A 23,187-nucleotide genomic window follows, 5' to 3' on the forward strand; every position below is an offset into this window, starting at 1 on the left:
AAATGACTGTAGGGTGAGTGAATGATGAAAGAATTTTAATTCGGGGGTGAACTATCACTTTAAAATTTATCATAAGAGAAGCGGTAATTTTCATCTGTACTAAAGGAATTTTAGAATATCGAAGCATTACAATGTCCCACATTTTATTAGATATATAAAACATTTTAAGAATATTGACATTTCTGATATGTTATGCATTTCATGTTAAATTGTCAATGTATGGATTTACATAAACAAGTCAAGTTAAATGCAGTATATGTAAAGATTTTTTTTTAACAATAAGATAAATTCGTTATCATGCACACACACACACATCACTTTTTTGTCTTATTATGTCATATAAACGGGCACACTTTTAATCGGTAAACTATATTTACCCAAGCACAGACACAAACACTTACCATCTCTGGTTCTTGTCCCCTGACTTCTGGCAGAAGCGGTTTCTCTTCGGTAAACTGCTGATCCTTTATGCCAGCCATCCTGGAGAGCAACCTGCAATCACCATGGCAACACACACACCTGAGATTAACACGGCTGTTTGACAGTAAACAGGTGTCTTATTAAAATCCACATTGCTGCTTTAATATTGTTCATTTTATTACACACACATTATATAAAGGCCCTGCTGGAAAAATCACATCACACCAGCCTTAAGGTGGCACAGCTGGTCTATCAGTTTTAGGATTCAACCCCACCTATTTAGAAACGGGTTAAGTCTAGTGGCCTCATGGTGATCCAGTTAAACACCATATATCAGCCTGAACCAGCTATAGAAACCATTGCTGTGTCTCTTTAATCTCCCTAGATGTGAATCTGAATAAGACCACCTTTAGTTTTGTTTATTTTGTGCATATAGAGCGAACAGTCAATGCTCACTGGATTCTTACAATGCACTCTAGGAATTTCTAGTAAATATCTTTCAGTGCTCTGGAATGATTTTGACAATAGGACAGGACAATGCACTCTCTGGACATGTGTTGTTCATGCTACCGAATAAGGGAGCGGACTGAGACACATACAGCATAGGTACCACCTTAAACTGGTTTTAGACATTCTTTCAGCAAGGGCACCGATTCAACTTCTAATAGTATAAACCTACATGAGATCATAGGGTTTTGTGAATTTAGCATGGGGTTCCATGAGGTGGCAGTGTAAATATGGCTTGAATGTTGTATGGACATGGTGAGGTTAAGGATTACACAAAAACCACCATGTTGCTGAACTCTGTTGGCTCATCAGAGCTCCAACAGCGTCGCATGATATTTTGATAACAAAACACTAAGATAACAAAAAGCAAGAGTCCGCAGCTAACTTATTGGCCTAGTATACCCAAACTGTAATGCTCTATTTTAAAGTCTTACAGGGATAAATTGCACAAAAAGATAATTATTTGATCATTTATTCATCCCCGTTTCATTTCAAACCTGTATGACTTTCAGAAGAAGATATTTTGAAAAACTTTCAAGCTCCGGACTCTATTGATTTCCATTGTATAGACACATTTCTAAAAATATCTCCATGATATACAGAAATATACAGATTTTAATTGACATGAGGGTGAGGAAAATGTTTTTGTGAACTATTCCTTGCAATATTATACTAATAATCTAATCTAATCTCAAAATGTTTTACAATATAATTTTTTTGTAACATTGAAGATGTAGTGTGTTTGATGTGCACCACTAGCCTCCCATTATTTGGAAAACAGATAGCCCCGCCCCATACTCTCACCAATGGTTGTGTAAATATTGTTATGCTAGGTTGGTATGCTGAATTTAACAATATTTTGATAGTGACCCGGTTTATACTTTCAATTAGCCTAAATGTCTTAATTACATCTGTCTTTGTATAAGAGGAGAAGTTTTTTTAACATCGAAAAACACACACTTCACCTTCAACAATAACTAACTTAATTGAATGATCACCATTTTTGGAACCTTTATAAAAGCATGCTATGAATATGAGCCCCTCACAAAAGCACAAATGAATGAGTAATGAATGAATAAATGTGTAGGTTGTGTCCACCTTTCGCCAAATGCTTAATACATAATTCTCACAGAAGGAGTCTCGCCATTTAAACATCAGAACAAGTCAACAGAAAACTCATTCAACTCTTATTGCCCATAATCACTGGGATCCGCACGAATCTGAAATCCTGGGCAGTGTAAATCAAACCCTCGGATGCGAGAGGACAGAATGATTCAGTGCCCTGCAGGGAATGATTATTTAGGGTACATAACATCGCCCATGAGTTCAATATAACAAGGTCTAGACTCCACCACAATATTCTCAATAGACCTTTCTTTCTCTCTTGGTCACGATCTCTCTGTTTATCTACTTCCCCCCACCTTCCTGTCTCATACCTTTCTCACATCATTATAAAACCTGTAGGTTATCGGACGTTGCAATTCTCAAACGTGTACTTACTCTATTGTGCCACATTGTGATGTTAATACATCTTCGGAAGAACAAGAGTGCTTGCCAAGATCGCACTTCATGATGCTTGGGCGCTGCTATGTGGTTGCTATGTGTTTAGCGTGGTGTGCCCATTCATAATAGATCTTCTTGCTTTAACCATCACCATCAGTACAACTCATTGTTTTATAAGGGCACAGTTTTTTGGGGTATGAAAAACCTGCCCTTTCACCATCTGGAATCTAATAGGTTCCAAAAGCCTCTGGGTTAAATATATCACTCTCTGTTTAAATAAGCTAAAGAATTTGAGAACATTTGTATTATCCTGTACTGAAAACCATAAAGAGCTAATAAACACCATCATATCGAATACACCACGAATCTGTAACTCGTGTGTGTGCAATGATTTATTTTTTGTGGGCTCTGTACCCCTGTCAGTTGCTATGGTAACAGCTAGCAATGCCAATAGGCGCCTCTGCAATCATCAGGGAGATGGTAACCTTTACTACGTCCTTTTCCAGACAGAATCCCTGCCAGTACATCACCGCGGTATAACAAGAAATACTAATAGTTCCTGAGTCCTGAGTAGATTACTAGATCGGGTTTGTTCGTTAAAAGGCCGTTCATCTACATAAAATGTTCAAGCATCAAGGTTGCGCCGACAACGTGAGCCAGGGCTGGCAAATGATGACGCACAAGACAAAAGGTGTTTTTAAGAGACAGTGTGGGCCCTACGGGAGTATGACAACACAGGAGGGCCATTGAGAGAGCATTCCATCAGACACCAAATCAATAGGCAGGGGCAACATCTGACCTGATACGGATAAGTACAATCAATACCTGGAAACTGGGTTAGGACAGGGTGTGTTTGTGTCGTGTTCATTCAACCGAAATAGCACAATGTGCATCAGCTGGGATTTATAAACACTACGAGTTTATTCATTTTGTATCCTGGGTTGATTTAATATGTTAGTAAGATGAACGTCACATTGACATTGGCATCCCTTTTTTGATATACAAGAGGTCGATCAGTTTAATAAGCCATTTGGATGCTTACATTACAACCTGTTGGAATACAATCTAGATTTCTTTAAAAGGAGGTTAATAATAATAAATAAATAAAATAATAATACTAAATGGAGAGCTTTGCTGAAGTTACTTACTTCTCAGATCTTTCATCCTAATAAAAATAGTAACTTGAGATGCACCGATGCTCCATTTCTCCACCGATACCGATAGCCGATTATTCGGAGTGATTATTCTGAATATTATGATTTCTTCAGATACATATAAATACTGAACATCAAACGGGTGATGTTTCTTAACATTTTCTATTTACAGAGCACAAATTCACAGCATGGGTCTGTTTTGATTGACAGGATATATCGGCACTAATCATTGGCTGTTTTTAGTTGTTTTTCTCAGACCATACCGATTATTGCCCGATAAGTCGGGGCATAGTAGTAACTTAATTCGTGTTTACTTTTCCTGAAACTTTCTCTGGAGCTTTCGAAGAGATCTCAACAATGTCTCAAATTGTGTATAAACTTGCCAAAAATCCGCAGTTTGCAATAAAAAATTGAAGATTTTAATATGAAACATCATCAAATTTATAATCAAATTCTTCAATGATCAATACAAAAGGAGTTCTGTACTCAAAAGTCAAAAATTTCTCATTTACTTTGATATCTCCAAAGGAATTTTATTTTTATTCATTTAAGAAAATAATTTATAAAAACTTATAAAGAAATGTCTGAGACAAAGTGGATACGTCAATGTCCCCTATGAAAACAAACCATGTAGTTTTACTATAAATACCACAGTTAAACTATGTTTACTGTAGCAAAGCAATGGTTCATTCTCATAAGGTTTACATGAATATGAACGGCAAAAAAATCTCTGAGCAATATCATTGAAGGAAGGTGTAGAAGGCGCTAAGGACCACCCACATGCTGGCAAAAATTCCATATAAATTATTAAATATATATTTATATTTTGTGTCCTGAGGCGTCTGTCAGCCAGAACTGAGTAACAGTAGACTTTTAAGTGCACAAGTTGGTCTCTGGAAAAGGTCATAGCAAATACCTCCCTCACACCCACTGGAAGTTGACATGGGCTGTTTGTTGTCCCTGATTTTTATAGAATGAATGATGTTTTTGTTTCTCCTGGTTGTGTATTTCCCTCCATCATTGGGGCCAAGATTCATACAAGGATCCTCTTTTATAAGATCAAATGAAGTAAGAAAACAGGCTCAAGCATCAGCCATTTTTTAATGCACAAACCATAACAACAGACCAAAACAGACATGAAAACATAACCAGCTCACATAATGCTCAAACAAAGCATGACTTACAGTATTTGGTTCTTTCAAATAACCGATCAAGAATAAAAACAATTTAGCGGTTCTTGTACATCAGTTATTAACAAAATCGTGTATTTTTGTGCAACAGAACGTATACATTTACTTTTTGCAATATATGCATCAACCAGATCCGAACAAGATGATTCCTGCTTCAGAACATTTTATATTTAGTTCAGTCGATTGGTTGAAAAGATGTAAGTCATTATAAATGGAACATCAAGATCACACTACATACTGTTCTCTGGACTGTTCCAGAAAACTGAAGAGCACTCTCAAAAATAAAGATGCTTCAAATGTTTTTCACATCGATGCCATAGACAAAAAAATGTTGGATCCTCAAAGAACTATTAATTCAAAGAACTATCTCTTTCTTTTTATAATCTGAAAAACCTTTTTTGCCACAAAAAAGCTTTTGTGCAACAGAAAGGTTCCTCAGATGGCATTGTGAAGCACCTTTATTTTTAATTCAAGTGTGCCCATTTGAAGCATCATTTAATGTACCATGATTTAGACATTTTTAAAGCATCATTTCATGGTTAATCTGGTCCCCTAAGCGATCTCCCTTCACACCTCCACTGGGATTCTGGGTAACATCTGAAGAACCAATCAGAGCTATCTGGCTTTCACGCCTGGTGTCAGAGACGCCCTGATAGCATTGTACCACCAACAAGAATCCACCATGATTTCAAGTCCCTCACACTGGCTCTTATCAGAATCAGCTTTGTGCTGTCAGCCAGTCTGACAGAAGGTGAAATGGTATGTGGTCCTCAACAGGACTGTTTTATCAAAACTACAGTAACCTGGCCGAACCTTTATGTACCGCAGGTTGTTACTGTATATGAATCCAGTGATGTTGGGTGGAAAAAAACAAAAATGAATTGCTTTGTTATGGCCGTCCATCTATTTTGAGAAATAAGCTATCTGTCTGCCCTGTCTGGGATTTTATCGCAGCTGTCCATCTATTTAGATCAGAATTCTGCCCGCGTCTGCTTTGCGCTCACAGGCACTCCAATTATTCATGGAGATTTTCAGTTCATTAAAATGAAAATGGTGTCATGGGGCTCAGTTGATTATAAGCGGTATTTGGAGCATAGGAGGTCAAGAATTGCAAAATGCAAATCGAATCTTGGACATGTAAAGAGAAAGAATGGTCAAAGTATTAAGCCAGTGAAGTTGTGCAAACTACATTTGTATTTCATATTTCAACAACGATATTTTAATCAATTGTTGGGTCCAAAAGTTTTTAAACTTTCTACCCATTGTTGGGTTAAATATAAACATTTTCTGGGTTAATTTAACCCGACAGTTGGGCTAATGTCCCAGTGCTGGGTTAAAAATAACCCAGCAGTTTTTAGAGTATTTAAAGCCCTGAATATTTAGGAGTCTACCGGACGCCAACACATTTCTTAAGGACCAGTTACACAAGACTTGTTGTTGTGTTCCCCAACAGCTGGGCAGATCATAGAAGTGGAATTAATTTTTAACTTGACACATCCAAAAACAAACCTTAAGGCTCAAGTTGCTAAAAACTTCAGACGTTATGCAATGACCATGTGTCCATTGGTAGAGTATGTGTACAGACCAACATTAAAAATAAACAGTACAAACAAAATCCAGTCACGTAGAGCTAAATGACATTAACGGTGACTTTTTTGTACATAATTATCCTATTCCTCACAAACCTACGGATTATGCATAATAATAAGATTACCATCAGATCTAAGGTCAGACAATAATAGTGTTGAAAGGTTTTTTTGAAGACAAAGTGCTGCTTTTCACAGACGCAATTTCTCTCGTCAAATGATACAATTGATTTTTTTATGTGAAATCAGCTCGCACACATAAATATCTACAGTATGTATGAATTGATCGATGACTCAAGGCTGGAACAATCTACAGCTATTGGCCAATGAGTTATGAGCAATGATCCAAGGCTGAGTGATGATTAGTTATTGACACTTGACCTTGTTTGGCACACTGCTCAGTGATTGGTCGACAAATCAAGGTGTGGTCATTATGTGGTCAGACACAGTAACTGGCCATGAAATTCAAAAGCAAAAAGACGGACAAAAATGAGGAGATGAATGCCAAAAAAAACGCAAAAGAAAAGCTACAGCCTCGGGTTATGGGCGGAACTACGTACATCGTCTGCAGCAGGCTCTGTGGAACCGTGCAGCTAGTCTTGGAAGGGAAGTTCCAGAACAATCCGGGCCCCATCTATCAGTACAAAACAAGATCCAGTTGTAATTCAGCTATACACAATATTCCTCACACAGAAAAGCCATGTTCCCTGCGATCACATTTTTCAACCTTTAGTTGGGGAGCTGTTAGAGCATAAATAATACCTGCAAAGTGATGAAGCTCAAAGTTCAGCGCCAAGCGAGATATTGTCTTTAACAGAATTCGCTTTTCAAGGACTACAGAGAATGTCTGGAATTGGACTACAGCTCTCTACTTCCCGGGTACATGATGTCACTATTCCGAGTGCTTGTAATAACCTCCGCCCAAAGTCATACGCAAAAGGATGGGCGAGGTCTTCCTTAGAGAAGTGGAAGAGCCGCTGGAGTAGTGTTTGGTTTTCAGAGATTGAACACATTTAACTGAGCTAAGCGCTAAACTACTTTCACTTTCATCACAGTCCTACAGCTGGTATTAAGAATTAAGCTACACACATTCTAAGATAACCAATGGTCAAATAACAGCTTCCATGACTTTAACATCGGCTGTGAATGCTGTTCTGTACACTGATATTGTGTATGTGTGCGCTTACCTCTTAAACACTTCTATGAAACATCCTTTGAAGTCCTGCTTGCAAATGTCTCCTGGTCAATCTGCCTGTTTTATTATCCAACTCGGGTCCAATATAAAAAGTAAAAACTAACGCTTCTGTTATTAGTGTTAATTAATATAACCGGTCTGACGCCATTCAGTCCGGTGTCATTTTCCTCTCCACAGTAGGAAAAAAATGTGCGATCTCAAACAAAGACTGACGTTTGCTCATGCATTAGCAAACTTTCATTAAACTTCGATGGATCCGCATGTTTTTAACTGATGAAGTGAAGTTGACGCCATTGTTATTGTTTATTGCTCATAGCCAAAGTTTATGAATACACGTGCCCTGAGTGGGGCACCGACCAATCACAACAGCCCGAGAAGCTCGCTGATATGGTACGGTTGGGACATCTTCACACTCTAAGCATCAAACCAATCACGACAGACCGGGTCAGCTTTACCAATCAGAGCGTTTCGTAAGGAGGGACTTTAAAGGCCAGAAGAAATCAAGTCGTTTTGTTAAAAGAGGGACTTCGGTGAACAACAGACTTGAAATATGTGAAATATAAAGCATTGTTTTTCAATAAGAAACATGAACGTCCATTGTTTAACACCCAAAAACATAATCAAAGCCACAAAAACAGTAAAGAATGGCTCCTTCAAACGACTGTTTAGTGTCCTGGGCAAGATTCCGAAATTTGATCCATGGAAGGCCTCCTACAGAGAGCTACCTTACAAAAAAATCCCAAGAACTTTCTTTAAATCCTCCATAAAGGACATTCCTTATAAAACACTCAAGCCATGAAAGTTGCAGATACTGCTGGAGTAAAGCTAAGAAGCACAAGAAATAAATTTATGGAGGAATTCCTGCTCAGTGGTCGAGCACTACAACAGTTTAACAGGGAAAGCTTCCAAGAGGTGTGGGTTTTGTAAGACAGAAAAGTTTCCAAGGCGTCTGTTGCATTGTTACGTAATCTAGAAAACTGGGCCATCTAGTTGTTGACTTGCAGGGAAACGTAGCACAAAAAATCCGTCACAGCCTTGCATCAAATTGCATCAGGATCTTCCTTTTGGCATGCATCATTTTAAAGCACAAGACTGAATGTTACAGCAAATCTTCACTGAAAATGTATTTGATTTATAAACATTTGTTTTCCATCCATACCACGTGTTAATATTCATTTTTCACCAGCCTGTGAGTTACAGACATAGGATTAAAGCAACAGAATCACAAGAATTTAATATATCAAACTTAAGAAAATTCTCAATTTAATGCACAAACTAAACATCAGCCATCAAATCACCAAACTCAAAGTGTGAAGGCTTGTGACGGTTCCGACTGAACCACCCTGGAAAGTTCCACGGCCTTTGCAGCCTTCCAACGCAAGCTGGCAGCCCACCAGTTGCACTGGCGTCAGATATTTTATGAAGTGTTATTGAGATTAAGAAACAAATGCTGTGCTTATCTGTCATTCCACAGGCCCGAATATATTTCAGCTACAAGGCAGATAGCATTAATCCAAGGAATAGGAAAAAACACCTGTTAGTGGATGTACCCTCCGATTAAAGGGTAGTCTTGTTGGACGGCCGTTTTTGGCAAAGCCCGTCTATCTGACGCAGTTATTTTGCTGGGTTAATACACTCAACCAGTCGACCTCCTACTCACGACAATGCAAAGGCTGGAAATGAAATGTGTAGCTTATGACACAGACTTTATTGAGTATAATAAGCATTGCATTGAGTAGAAACGGTGAACCTCAGGGCCCAGGGTTAAGCCACTTTCTGTTGTCCCTTATCCTATACCAAACCTTCGATCACCTTGCACCAAAACAAGTCACGAATTCATTTGAACCTTTCATGTCTTTGAGGTCTATTCATGCATCTCAATCACAGCACATAAATACAGAAAAACACTGCAGTGAATGAAGGAGATCATTCTTACCTCTGCTAAAGGATCGTCTGTCTGCTGTTGTTTTAAGGATTTTGGTGTGACGGCCCCTTTTCCTGTCTGCCTGTGAGTGTGATTCGGAGAGATGCTGTCTACCCTGTGAAGGCTCTGCTGTGTGAATCTCTTTCAACGTCCGATCCGCCCTCTCTCTTCCTCTCTCGCTCGCTCGCTCATTCGCCCCCTCCCCTGCTCGGTAATAAACAGAAAACACGTGTCCTTTTGGGTGACGCTGTCTGAGCCTTACCGACAGATGAAGAGCAAGATAGAAGAAGGGGGGGTTTGGAGAGAGAGAGAGAGAGAGAGACAGAACGATGAAATCTACAAAATAGACTCCACTTTAAAAAGATTAGGGGCTGCATTCCTATTTTATTAAATGACAAAACAGTGAAAGGAAAAATTGATGTTTTACATTACATAGCATATGAATCATAAACCAAAAAACAGACACACTAATATAATTATTTTAATTATAAAATAGGGCTGTCAAAAGATTAATCGATTCCAAAATAAATGTTTGTTTATGTAGACTAATATGTGTGTGGGCCTATTTATACTGCATGTATTTAAATACACACACACACACAAACATACATTTATATAACAAATATATGTTAATTTACAAAAACTAAAGTCAACTTTTTCAAAAACAATTTTGAAAAAATTTATTATTGTATATTTCAATTAATTCCAATCAAACTGCAGTTGGGTTGTTTTGATTAAGTGATAATAACTTAAAAACAAAGCTATATAACACAAGAAAAACATGATGATATTATAAAAATTAAAAAGAGAATATTTAAATATAATGTATATTATGTGTAAATAATTATTATTTTAATTATTAACAAAGATTTATAGTGATATATTTGTATAAATTAATTTACACAGCACACACATACTGTATATTATATTAACACAAACATTTATATTGGAGTCAATTAATCGCAATTAATCGTTTTGACAGCCTTAAAGTTTATCTTTATAAAATAAATCTTATTTAGATATAGCATATTGGATAAAAAAATACACAACAACAATGCAAGTACTTCTAGCAACCATAAACTACTCATTAAGGTTGTCAAAATCGATTAATCGCGAACAGTCACAAGTGAAACGTCCAAATTGTGCTGCAGTAAAAGGAGGGCAGAAAGACACAGTGAGATGTGAAGAAAAGCCTTGAGGCTTGGGAACAAAAAGGCTCTCCAATTAGACAGAGAGACTGTGAACCCTGTACACACTACAGTCACACTTCAGGGAGAAGACATGATAAGGAGGCGTGAGTTCTGTTTGGTCAGTTTTTATTAGAATCTGCTCACAAAGATAAGAAGTACATGTTCATATAACCTTCATATAACACTGTAAAAACAAGCCCACACATTCACTTATAACAGCGTGAGTCGAAGACACAGACACATACGCCCATGCATGCCGCTACAGACCATTTCTGCTCTCTATTGATAACGTAAGTCAAGGCTGCTTACATCACATTTTACTTTCACATGACCTGAAAGTAAAGGTTATTTTCACTCATTCAAATGATCTTTGTTCGAATTGGCTCACCTCCATGCATTGGCGCAGTTCACACCGTGGTTCAGCAAGGCGATCCAAGATGCTGTAATAGCCGTTGATATGTAAACATGGTGGTTTTCAGTTAGCTTTCATAAATGAAGTTGAAGGAATGAGGTTGGATTATAAACTGTTAATGTTGAAGAACATCTACATAGTTTTTTCAACAGAGCGAGGAAAACAGGTTTACTGAGAAGTTTTGGAGAGAGAGTGCATGCGGTTAAAGGGATATGCTTTGATTTAGAGTCAAAATGGCGGAAATCTCTAACAGTGCCTTATAAACATTTATGAAGATTTTGCATTAGATAGTCCGTCATTAACTAACCATCGTGTCTTTCCGAACCTGTACCAAATTCTTCCTGTGCTGAACACGAAAGAAGATTTTTCGAAGAATGTTGATAACCAAACAACATTGGCCCCCATTGACTTCCATTGTATGGACACAAAACCACATATTAATTTCTCAAAATATCTTCAAGAAACAGAGAAACATCACATTTAAACGTTAAAAACTCATTATGTCTGTATGACTCCTGCTGCCCGCAACTCTTATAAAGTCTAAAGCTTCTGTGTGGAAATTGTCCGCATTTTTCAAACCAATAAGCCTTTTCCCTGGCTTACTGTTGTCCCTGGAAATTGGATAGAGCCGTAGCTCGCCATGGAGCCAACGTCAGGAATGTAAATAAATAAAGCGTTTTACGTGCCTCGTATTGTTTTATTGGCACAAAGAAACTAGAAGCACATGCCAACTGGCTGCTCCATTGTTCTTATTTATACTGATACAAAGTGACCACAAAGAATTCGTTTCAACAACTTTAACCATGTGTGCTGTCAGGTTTAAAATTTAGTTATCAAGGCGTTTGGCATATGTTTTGTCAAGTGGCAATACGGGCATTCCTTTGAGAATCGAACCTGTGACCGTGGTGTTGCTAATGGCACTGAGGTTTGTGTCCATACAATGGAAGTCAATGGGGGGCATTGTTGTTTGATCAACAACATTCTTCAAAATATCGTCTTTTGTGTTCTGCAGAAGAAAGAAAGTCACACAGGTCTGGAATGACTTAAATGATGACAGATTTGTTATATTTGGGTGAACAAACACTTAAATCTGCTGTTCTTTTCCTTCATGTATCTGAAGCATAGCACGTTCCTGTCAACATCTAAGAGAGATATTAAAACTGACAAACAGTTTTTCTGCACTCTTCACTGAAAAAGGAACGTCACATAAAACTTACTCACAGCTTGTAATCTTTGCCAAAAGGTGCCGTCAACTCTTCGGCTAACACACTAACTCACACCAGCCCTGCAGGATTCTATTGAGCTTCTCTATTAAGAATTATGGGAACGTCTTATCAAGACGTGCACAAACAACACTGCAGAATGGTTTACAAATTCTTCCCTGCCTCACCGTTTGTTTAAAAAAATGTAATTCTTGGCACCAAGTCTTGAAGGGTAATTGACCCTTATTTGTCTCCAATTTAGCTGTGAGATAAGGAGAAATAGGTCATATGCCTTTTTTGGAAAGGTCTAGAACAGTAGATGGACTATAGCCAGACTTAAAGTAGGGAATTGGGAGAAACCTGCCAACGGAGCAGACAGGGGTTGATAGGCTGGGCACGTCGGAAGGCTATTATTTTATCCGAGGTGTGCTTGTCCTGTGCCAATGTGACAGTATCAAACTCATCATTGGTTTGTAGGACATACTCAAGGTCGGCCATTTTGCCAGTCGTTGAACGTCAATAAAAATATGTTGAAGTTACTGTATTCCAGTAGATTTAGTTGAATTGTTTACGGCAAAATATAAAAACGTAGACATTATTTATTCATCCTCAAGACGTTTTAAACAAAACAGCACCATTCAGGGATAGTTCACCCAAAAAACTTTATTAACTCACTCTCTTATTTCAAATATGAGTGGCTTTCTTTCTTCTTCAGAACACAGAAGAAGATATTTTGAAGAATGTTGGTAATCAAAAACCGTAGGGCCCCCGTTCACTGTTATTGTTTGACACAAAACCAATGCAAGTCAATGGGGACCAAGGGTTTTCTGATTCCAACTTTTTTCAAAATATCTTCCGTTTTGTTTTGCAGAAGAAAGAAAGACATGTTTGAAATGACAAGAGAGTGAGTCAATGATGATAAAATATTTACCTATACCTTTAAAGTGTCTTTACAGTAATCTACATGTCTTCTTTGTGCAAGACAAATTGAAGCCATCAACTGAAAATCTCGCCTAAATATTAATGCTTGACAGCCGTGCTTACCAAATACTCACAGTGTGGAGGAGTTTGAAAATGTTGCAACAAAACACTCTTGTGTTTCGTGAAAGAATTAAAAGAAAGTCTATTGAGTTCTGAACGACATGAGGGTGACTAAAAGACGACAGAATCTTCATCTCTGGATGAAGATGTTCTTTACATACATGTAGATTGCAGAAGAGCTCCAGTATGTGCCACACGACTGACAAAAAGAGATAAATAAAGCGAGAGAGGTAGACAGCCGAGCAATGACTCATCTCACCATCATAACAGCCAGCGCCTCGCTGAAGTCCGATATTTATGGATCGGCTTTCTCATCTGCCCAGGTGCCCTTGTGCATCAAATCGGCACCAAGTGACACAGGCAGAGAGTAAGAAAAACAAGAAGAGAGGGATACAGATCCACGATCCCTCTGCTTATTTGTAAAAGCCAGATCAATCTGCAGTGAAACAAAAGGTTGGATGTCTAAAACAACACAGCTAACACAACAGACGGTTGATGTGTTACAGGTGGACCAGGCAGGGTCTGGTTTCTAAAACACACATCCATCGGCCGAGTTTGCACCAAAAAGTGAAACACAACACTGTTCTCAACCTCCCACCCATTCCAGCAGGCAGGCTTGTTAGATGTGGTGCTTCAGAATAAAAGAAGCGCAGTCAGAGAGAGATTAGCCACATCTGAAGAGCAGAGTGTGGGCGTTTGCTCAGATACGGCTAATCCTGACACCTCTGTTTCACTCGCCATCTCTCACTTTCTTTCCTGCTGAGCCTCCAAGTCATGTCTGTTCTTTAGAGAAGGTCTCAAATCTGCTTGCTGGAATGTCTGAAAGTGGAATGAAGTTTAGAGACGAATGTGGGAACCTTCGACTGATATATTTCCTTCGACCTTGGCAAGGACGAAGATGGAAGACAGTTCGGCTCAGGACAGATGGAATGATTCACAAATCGATGTCGCAACCTCATGCAGATCAAAACATGAATAATTTTGCAATGTTTAGAAGGTTATTGAGAGAGGAAGGAATTGAGAATGTTTCACAACAGAAACAAATGTTATGTTGCCCACACTTAACTTCAACAAAGAATCTATAAATGTTGAGTGTCTTTAATTTAATTATATACAATAAAATATGAATTAATTGTATACCTATGACAAAACACAGATGGGATTTGGAAGTTAACTCCAGGAGCGTCTAAAGACCGTCTAAAATCATGCTGTCTAACTCAAAATGTTTAACAAAATACTGAAACTTCAACAATGTCATAAATAATATTTAACAACGCCATGGAGATAACGCGACATTCTGTTGCATTACTGATATTACTAAAAGCATTGTGATATATTCCAGAAAAGACCGCTACATATTTGTCATAAATATTTAAGTGTCTGAACGTAATGTAAACCCGCTTCTTCCTGATAACAGAAAACAGAAACCATTAACAGGTTTATATGGCAGTAGTTGGGTCTGTAGCGTTTACGACCCTCACGTACTGCAGTACATCACTAACCCGTAACAGAAAAGACATTTATAAACACATTGTGAACGGCATGAGAAGATCATTGAGCAACAACAACAACAACAGTAATCTAGAAGACTCTTTTACCCAGCAGGGGTGATGGAGGAACACTTGAATACATTCAGTAGAAGGCTCTAACATAGGATTTTTAAAGTGGTAAACTCTGATATAATTTACAGTATATATAATAAAGCTCTGATTTTTTTACTTAACATCACAGTGCAGTAAAACAGTAAATACTAAGGAGGCATTGACCGGATGCATCTGTCAAGTGTGTCACAGCTGTGACAGCACATGATTCATGACATTGGAGGCTTCGAACAAGCAACCCCCTGGATAGTCGTCCGGAGTACCACCACCTCTATATTTAAAAAGTTATGATTTTTTTGGAATTGGTACTGTATGTGGTGCTTGTCCTGGCAAACTTCATCACTACAATGTTAGGGAGTAGCATTCTTCTCAAGTCATTGTTTGGATTTATTTATTTTTGCTCATTTTGTGAGATGAAAATGATAAATTATATTCTCGGATTAGAAATACAATCATCATTTATTCACCCTCTTGTCATTTCAAACCTGTATCACTTTCTCCCGCAGAACACAAAACAAGATATTTTGTAGATTGTTGTTGTTAACTGGCCCCAATTCACTTGCATTGATTTTGTGTCCATGCAATAGAAGTTAATGGGGGCCAGTGCTGTTCGGTTACCAACTTTCTTCATAATATCTTCTTTTGTGTTCTGCAGAAGTCAGAAAGGTTTGAAATGACAAGAGAGCGTGTAAATAATGACAGAATTTTGATGTTAAAAATGATAAAACAGAATCCAAAGCCCGAAAAGAAATAAAAGCACTACCGTTTTAAAAACTTACTTCAATAAGACCATTCCACTACGGTTTATTCAATAAAGTCCTGAACCTTTTTGTACATAATAAATTAAAGCAACCTAATGATGTAACATCCGAACTGTAGGGCAGTGACTTTAGTTTTAGACCTTAACAAAGAGAGAGAGATGTTGAGATCGATAAACCCCTCCTAAATCACCCAAAGCAACTCCGACTGAAGCTGCACAGAGATAACAGGGTCAATATTACCACCCCAGAGGGACATATCAATAACTTCCATTTCGAAATCAAGGATGATGTCGTTCTCATCAGCTGACCCATATTTTACACATGAACAAGCAGCTGGGACTCTGCATTCATACACAGACTCATTAAACCCAAGGCAAAATATCAAAAACCTTGGGCTTCAAATGCTTGCGAGGTCTGAAGGACAAACCGACTTACAGCGTTAGTTTTATGTGGTGGGAGGTAAGCAGAGAGGCAGTGAGGTGTGGAGATGCACGATTTGATTTGTCCTTGTGTTGACTGACGTAACTAAAGCTCACACACACACACAAAACCTGGTGACGCACAGTATGTCACCTCTAATATTCCAAATATAAGAGCTTATCAGAAAGCAAAGCCCAACACATCATTTTCAATTACGCAGGCTCCCAGTTCTATTAGGTAACACCCGCTCCATTAATAGAAAGAAAACAACAGAATAATCTGATTTATTGATAACAAATTTAAATTGTGTTCACAAAGCAATTTACATTACAGTAAAAATTAAAACGTTCATTTCCCACATACTTACAAGAAGCTCCAAATACCAACCGCAAACCACTCTTAGTCCTAGTCCTTCATATGGATCTGCTGCCTAAGACCATTTCTTAGGCCTGCAGATCTGTGATTTTTCTCTTTCTGTAGTTGATAACTAAACTAGAGGCAGTTAGGTGAGAGGACCGGCCTTTTTCCCACTGCTGGAAACCATTGAGTCCACTCTGTCCTGCCTTAAACAAGCTCCTCTCCAAGCAGTCCAAACGCTCCACCAGCGCCGACGTGTCTTCATTGTAGGCATTCTGGGACGAGTCCATGGTCCGGCGGAAACGGCCAATAAAAGTCTGGTGAGAAATATGGCGACGTTATACGGTTAATATAACGGAGCAATTATAACGTATGAAACGGCACCCCACAACAAAACAGGGAGTTTAAGCCAACTTGCTTCCTAAAAGCTCATCGAATATTTCAACAACCATCACGTCTGCTTTCATTTAACAAAACACTGATTTTTACAAAACAATAGACGTTTAATTTCAATTTGATGTGAGATTCCAGCAGTCTGCCCAGCAACTGGTCTTTACAGACATGACTGTGAACATGCTGCTCCCTCTTGTGGTGGAATTAGGAAACAGTTTTATTTTTTTTAAATAAATCAGTTTTTTATACTCACCCAAAAATACAAATTCTGTCATTGTTTACATTTACATTTTGCAGACGCTTTTATCCAAAGCGACTTACAAAGAGTTAGGGAGCAACAAGCGATATGTCATACAGGAGCCATAATACATTAGGCGCCAACACAAAGTTACTGGTTTCAACAAAAGCTAGACCTGTTTAGAGAAACAGGGGGTTTACTTAACCCTCGAGTTGTTCCAAATGTGTATAAATATCTATGTTCTGATGAACACAGAGAACTACATTTAGAGGCATGCTAGTAACCAAACAGTTCATGGCCACCGTTGACCAGTGTTGGGTGTAACTAGTTACTAGTTACTAGCTACTTTTTCCCTTAAAAAAGTAAAGTAAATGATTACTCATGTTTTCTGTTATTTAAATACAGTTACTTTTGATGTAATTAAACTAAATACTTTGTTAAATATATGCGTGTGCAATAGCGTAATTGACTTCAAAATTCAAAGTCTTACTTTAAAATCTGTGCTTTAATGTATAATTCTCACATTTGTAATACTTTGGTCAGTTCATAATATTATTTGAATGAATCAAATAAGCCGTTTCATGTATATTCTTGAATCACTTAACTATTCGAGGTTGATGTAGGATATAGATAGTAAATAGTAATGAGTAACTAAATACTTTTTGGACAGAGAAATTTGGACAGTAATCTAATTACACTATTGAATATGTAATGAGTAACTAGTAATTAATTACATTTTCAGAGTAACTTACCCAACACTGCCGTTGACTAACGTTACCAAAGTAGTGTCCCAGAACTGTTTAATTACACAAATATTCATAATATCTTATTTTGTGTTCAACAATTTTTGGAAGCCGGGAGTGGGAAGCAAAACACTTCCCATTATAACCCATTAAATCCATTACAATTTCTGTGACTTTTTCTATTGTCGACATAAGTCTTGTTATTGTGCATTTGCATCCTCTTCTAAATTCAAATTGTGTTAAATAATTCATTTGGACCCACTCACCTGGAGAACGATTTGGGCAATTTCTGGGTTTTCAGGACTGTCGAAATGCAACATCTGGGAACCCAAGCCGTAGTAATAGGGCCCCATTTTGTGAAGATCCACCACTGTGGGATCTGCACCAAACACGGTCCTCCAGCCCTCACGATAGACCTTGGGCATCTCTACAGAAAGTACTCTTCTCTTCTTCTCATATAGACCTTTGGCCAACCACAGGGACATCTCCATCTTACTGCCCTGCGATGACACAAAACTAGCATAAACAACATCTCTAATGTTACATAGTATATCTTATTTGCTTCATACTGTTATAAACAAAATAAGTAACATTCACGTATATCACAATCTGACGGCTCTGTACAGTATATGGTGATGTTCGGGGGTTTGTATACCTCCGGTATGTCCCGAGTATCGCTGGACTTCTCGAGGAACCCGAGCCGCGGAAACGCGCACTCTGTCTTGCACGGAAGTCTCTCGTGAGACAACAAAATATCATCCAGAGAAAAATAGTTCTCCTCCATTCCGATACCCGGAGGTACAGGCATGTACGACTGCGTATCCATCAGGCAAAGTGAACTTGTCAAAACAAATAAGCTTATTGTCAAAGCGACAGGCTTTGGCGCGTAACTTCAAATGAGAAGCAATCGAGCACGAGCAGGCGTGATCAGTCGATAACGGATGACGTACTGTGGATGCCGCGTTCTCAAATCTACATTGTAGTGTCTTCTGTTTAAAGAAAATACACGTCTTCTATGAGACAGAACAGATAGTGCTTTAATGGACTTGTTATTTTTTCATTTGCTAAAGTACTTTCGAAAGAAACCAGGAAGAACGGTAATAATAATTTTCTTTTATAATTTTATAATAATTTGTAGTCCTTGTTGTTCTTTAAGTAGCATCCATCGTGCTTGGTTGGGTGTATTTGTGATTAGTTTGGGGTTTTAATATATCCGATATGTGCGTTTATTAAGTACGCCAACAGATGTCGCCACATCTTCATTTTCGAGTCTAAACTACTGTTTGGATTAAAATTGCATTTATGAATGGTCTCCTGTAAAAAAGTGCAATAGTTTACTTGTCATTAAACAGTATGGTTTAATATGTGGTGGTAGTGTTGTCATGTTTGTAACTCACTAAATCATAATTAGAAGGATCTTTATTGACTGAGCTCAATGAATTTGGAGCTCTGGGTATTTTACAAACACAAGTAGAGCCATTATACAGAAACTTTAGTGTATATATTTTTTATAGTGTACAGATTGCCTCATAGATGATTCTTTATAGATATTTGCGCAGTGAAAGAAATAGACTATTTTAGCCGTTACTGATGGCGAGGCCCTGCAAAGCATGTGTGTGGGCTCTTTTTTTGCCAAAAAAGATGATGTCTTCCATGGAATGTAACAGCATGTCATGAATGTTTAAAAGTTTCATTACAGTACATTTGTTGTTTCTTTCTAGACTCTTACACACTTTGTGCTCTATATTTTAATATGCATGTCATTATGTTTTGCAACAGCAGCAGGTGCAGTCATATGCAGAGTATTTTTAATCATTTATTTTGTAAGCTTTGTTACTTTTAAATACGGGTTGTTTACTGTATATTGTTTGCCACATTGATAATTGGGTCATAATATTGTAAAATAAACTTTCTAACAAATATATATATCTAATCTATAAACTGTACATGTAATATATAGCTCACAGTACAGAGACAGAGGGAGGAAGAGAGAGAGTTTCAAGTTCATCCTGTCAATAACTGTCAAATCCCCCTGGAATTGCGTGGCTTGTTGCCCTAATACACTGACATGTTTGCCCCCATTATAAAGATGAAAGACTCTCTTTTCCCTCTTGAAAGTAATTCGAGCATTTATTACGGCTACAACTGAATAGAAAACGTTCAAAATAAAAACACGAGGCGTAAATGAAATCACGCCTGCCGCCTCTGCGTTAACTAAGTTATGGCAACGTTACTGGGTCACATCCTGTCCCCTTTTAACACCATATTCATATGACTGCGCAGTTGTTGCAGGCGACGCATTTCAATGCATCTCTTGTCCGCAAAAGAACCAAAACGATCCTTCTTAATGATTGATTGAAATTGTAAATCCGTGTAAGCGTTAACAGCACCTCTGCACAGCTCGCTACTGTTAATCCGCGTATGCGCAGTAAACGCCTCTATTGTCTCCCAGCAGCGGCGGGTGAGTGAGCGCACGGACGGATCTGCGCTTGCAGGGGAGCGGCACACATTGACCCGAATCTCCAGGCAGACGGAGGGAGGACAACTGGACCTGGACGCAGGCTACACAGTGGACGCACATCATGGCAGATATATATTGAGTCATTACTCTTTTAGTAAGAGAGAGATTTCGCATTCAAAGTACTGCGGGTCTGTTGTTGCGCTTGTCTCGGATTTTGGGCAGGCAGTCCTGTCACTTGGTTAGAACGTGTTGCGTTTTTTGCTTGATTGAAATACGCGACACCGTGCCTTTGGCTTCATCGTCATATTTTGCGAGTTACAGGGATTAAGACCGAAGGTCCATGATTCGACCAGGAAAATGGGCTGTTGCGTCTGCGAGACACAGCTGTTGTAGTCAGACTTGACAACCTCGGATTTTAGCGCTTGTTTTGGTTGCTTGTTTGAAGGAGGCACGAAAAGCGCCGCAGACAAGCGTATCCGTGACAGCCTTCCCGCGACACCCCCACCCATTTTATCGGATACTTTTGGATGGGGGGCAAGCAGAGTACGGCGGGGCGGCCCCGGGGAGCTTTTCCCGGCGTATCGACAGATGACAGTGCGGTGCCACCCTCGGCCCACTTCGGGCACTACCGGCCAGGTGGCACGATGGGACTGCGCAGCCGCTCGGTGAGCTCTGTGGCGGGGATGGGCATAGATCACAGCGCCACTGTGCCCTTCGGCTTTTACACCCCTAGAGGAACAGACTCGGACAGAGCCGGAGGGGGTTCGGGCTCAGATTCGGCCCATAACGGGAACGGATTCCAGGAACCGGGCGGCGGGCACCACACGGACGGTATGCTTTACCTGGGACCCCGCGCGTCGTTGGCAGACACTTTACCCCTGCACATCGCGCCCCGGTGGTTTAGCGCTCACAGTGGTAAGTGATAACCGAAACTCCGCATAAACAGGGCGCGGGGACACCAAACTACGTCGATGCCACATGTAGTACGGAATATGACTCCAGGGCACGATGCTGCTCCGGTTGCGCCCGTTGAACTTTACAGGCTCTGCGTGCGTGCGCGCCCGCGGTAGGGAGATTACGCACGAGACCTGTCTGACCACTGGACGCGTCGCGTCTGGGTCCGGCGCGCGTTGACGACGATTAGCCATGTTGCCTATTTGATTGCCGAGGGAGGGGGACTCTATGATTGTCATCCGCTTAGCTCAAACCTCAATATGTCTCAACAACTGAGCTTGTTAAGGCCCGAGCCGCAGCGCTCTGACTCCTTGGTCCCTCGGTGCTCGTTAAGCAAACCCCAAATGTGTTCTCACGAGGAATACGCGACAGATGTAAACAATTTGACTCCGTTTTCCCCTTAAAGGTTATTTCACTGACACCAAATGAGGCTTCACTGGTTGTGGGGGAACGCGGCTCATGTTAATGTGCGTTCAGCTCTGAATGTCATGAGGTGCGTGTTTTGGCTCTAAGCAGAGATCACACGCAGGTTGCCAGGGGTGCAACTGTGAGTTAATGAATGTCACTGAACACAGGAGAGGTCAGGTGCATTTCTAAAGGGTGGGGCCCGGGGTTCAAAGGGGGTCTGTTCTAGGAACCGCACTGCCTGTTCCTCTGTGTTTGAAAATATTTCTCTTAGGTCAAACAATAAATGAAATTTGGAACATTGACTTAAACATACCCACACGCATAAATGTGAATCTTGTCTTCTCACAGCAGTACGGGATCGGCCTCCTGACATTATAATTTGCTTTAAACTGGTTTCACTGAAAACTTGTTTTGATGGCTTAAACTGGCAGTGAAATACAATGAACGTACAGTAATCATCAATGGTAGTGTTTGAGGTAACAACTGCACATGATCACCTTTAACGGATTAGTTTTCAAGATTTCCATGACAAATTTGAATCGTATTGATTTGATATTAATCTATTAGTTTATGTATCTGGAGCTATAAAACCGCTAAAGGCTCCACACAGCATGAATGAGTCTGGATTCAATCAGTGTCTTACATGTTACTTGTGTTTATTCTCACCATAGGGAAACAGAAGTACTGCTTATACGAGTGGCTGGCCTGCTAGCAACATATTTTCGAGAACAGCGAGTCTGCTTGCTTCATTCATTTGTCTCACTTGAATTCATCCATGATATTTGCAATAGCTGCTTTAAAATGACCATTTTTGGGGACACGGAGACAGTCTATTGAAAAAGTCCTATTGTTCATTTACGATTTTACATCAGCAACGCTTTTGTCAACTCATTGACATTTGAGAAGTTGCTCAGGTCAAGTATAAATCCCATTGTGCATTGTCAGAGAGTGTTAGGTTTGCTTGTTTCCAAAGACCATTCAGGTTACAATTGAGTTGGAATGTCAAGCGCTGGTCGATTCATTGAGGCGGTCACTCACCTGTTTGCTGCACACAATCAGATTAAAAGCGAAGTAGTCGCTCGGCTAAAAGTCCTCTGTTTAATTATTATTGGTCACCCATTAGAAAACTCGGTAATCATTCACTTGCCTTCACTGCTTTTAAAGGATCCACCACATATATTTGTTACCAAGGTGATATCACCAAGCCTATGATGGCACTTTTACAGTAAAGGATCCGTTTACCCAAAAAGGCAATTTTTGTAATCATTAACTAAACCTCGTGTCATTTATTTTAGCTTGGTTGAATTTTCAGTCCAGTTACAACAAACAGGCTTTTAAATGATCGAAAAAGGACATTAAAACTCAACTTTAGTGGTCCATAATACTACCAAAGTATAAGTTTATAAGTAAATATATTTTGTTTAAAACACTGATATTCAAGCTGATCTTTGAAATCCTTGTGACTCTAGCTTATGAAATGATATCTATTCACTCTCATGTGATTCAAAATCTGTAAATGACTCTTCT

At 39.1% G+C, this 23,187-nt stretch overlaps 3 protein-coding genes across 9 annotated transcripts in view; 1 reads left to right on the forward strand and 2 right to left on the reverse strand.

Moving 5' to 3' along the window:
- The window catches only part of ndrg4 (NDRG family member 4), a 28,108-nt gene extending 18,454 nt beyond the window's left edge, over positions 1 to 9,654 (reverse strand). For 2 of the 6 annotated variants that reach the window (XM_056739950.1, XM_056739947.1), the window contains exons 1-3: positions 9,492 to 9,654; positions 6,921 to 6,994; positions 402 to 492 (exon numbers count right to left, since the gene is read on the reverse strand). In XM_056739950.1, the coding sequence (XP_056595928.1) occupies positions 402 to 492; positions 6,921 to 6,994 (165 nt within the window). In that variant the 5' untranslated portion in view covers positions 9,492 to 9,654. The remainder of the gene's footprint in view (positions 1 to 401; positions 493 to 6,920; positions 6,995 to 9,491) is intronic. The other 4 variants (XM_056739951.1, XM_056739948.1, XM_056739952.1 and 1 more) reach the window with 2 other exon arrangements.
- Positions 9,655 to 10,896: 1,242 nt separating this feature from the next.
- The window catches only part of znrf1 (zinc and ring finger 1), a 30,882-nt gene continuing 18,591 nt past the window's right edge, over positions 10,897 to 23,187 (forward strand). The window contains exons 1-2 of one of the 2 annotated variants that reach the window (XM_056739956.1): positions 10,897 to 10,959; positions 20,293 to 21,213. In XM_056739956.1, coding sequence (XP_056595934.1) covers positions 20,826 to 21,213 — 388 coding nt within the window. In that variant the 5' untranslated portion in view covers positions 10,897 to 10,959; positions 20,293 to 20,825. Of the gene's footprint in view, positions 10,960 to 20,139; positions 21,214 to 23,187 lie in introns of those variants that run through there. The other variant, XM_056739955.1, reaches the window with a different exon arrangement.
- On the reverse strand, positions 16,363 to 18,874 carry gins3 (GINS complex subunit 3). Its single transcript, XM_056739957.1, has 3 exons — positions 18,493 to 18,874; positions 18,104 to 18,337; positions 16,363 to 16,780 (listed from the first exon to the last, which is right to left on the reverse strand). The coding sequence occupies exons 1-3, from the start codon at positions 18,661 to 18,663 to the stop codon at positions 16,550 to 16,552; spliced, it is 636 nt and encodes a 211-aa protein (XP_056595935.1). The 5' UTR covers positions 18,664 to 18,874; the 3' UTR covers positions 16,363 to 16,549.

This window comes from Triplophysa dalaica, chromosome 24 (genome assembly GCF_015846415.1).
Source record: "Triplophysa dalaica isolate WHDGS20190420 chromosome 24, ASM1584641v1, whole genome shotgun sequence".
NCBI classification, from domain to species: Eukaryota; Metazoa; Chordata; class Actinopteri; order Cypriniformes; family Nemacheilidae; genus Triplophysa; species Triplophysa dalaica.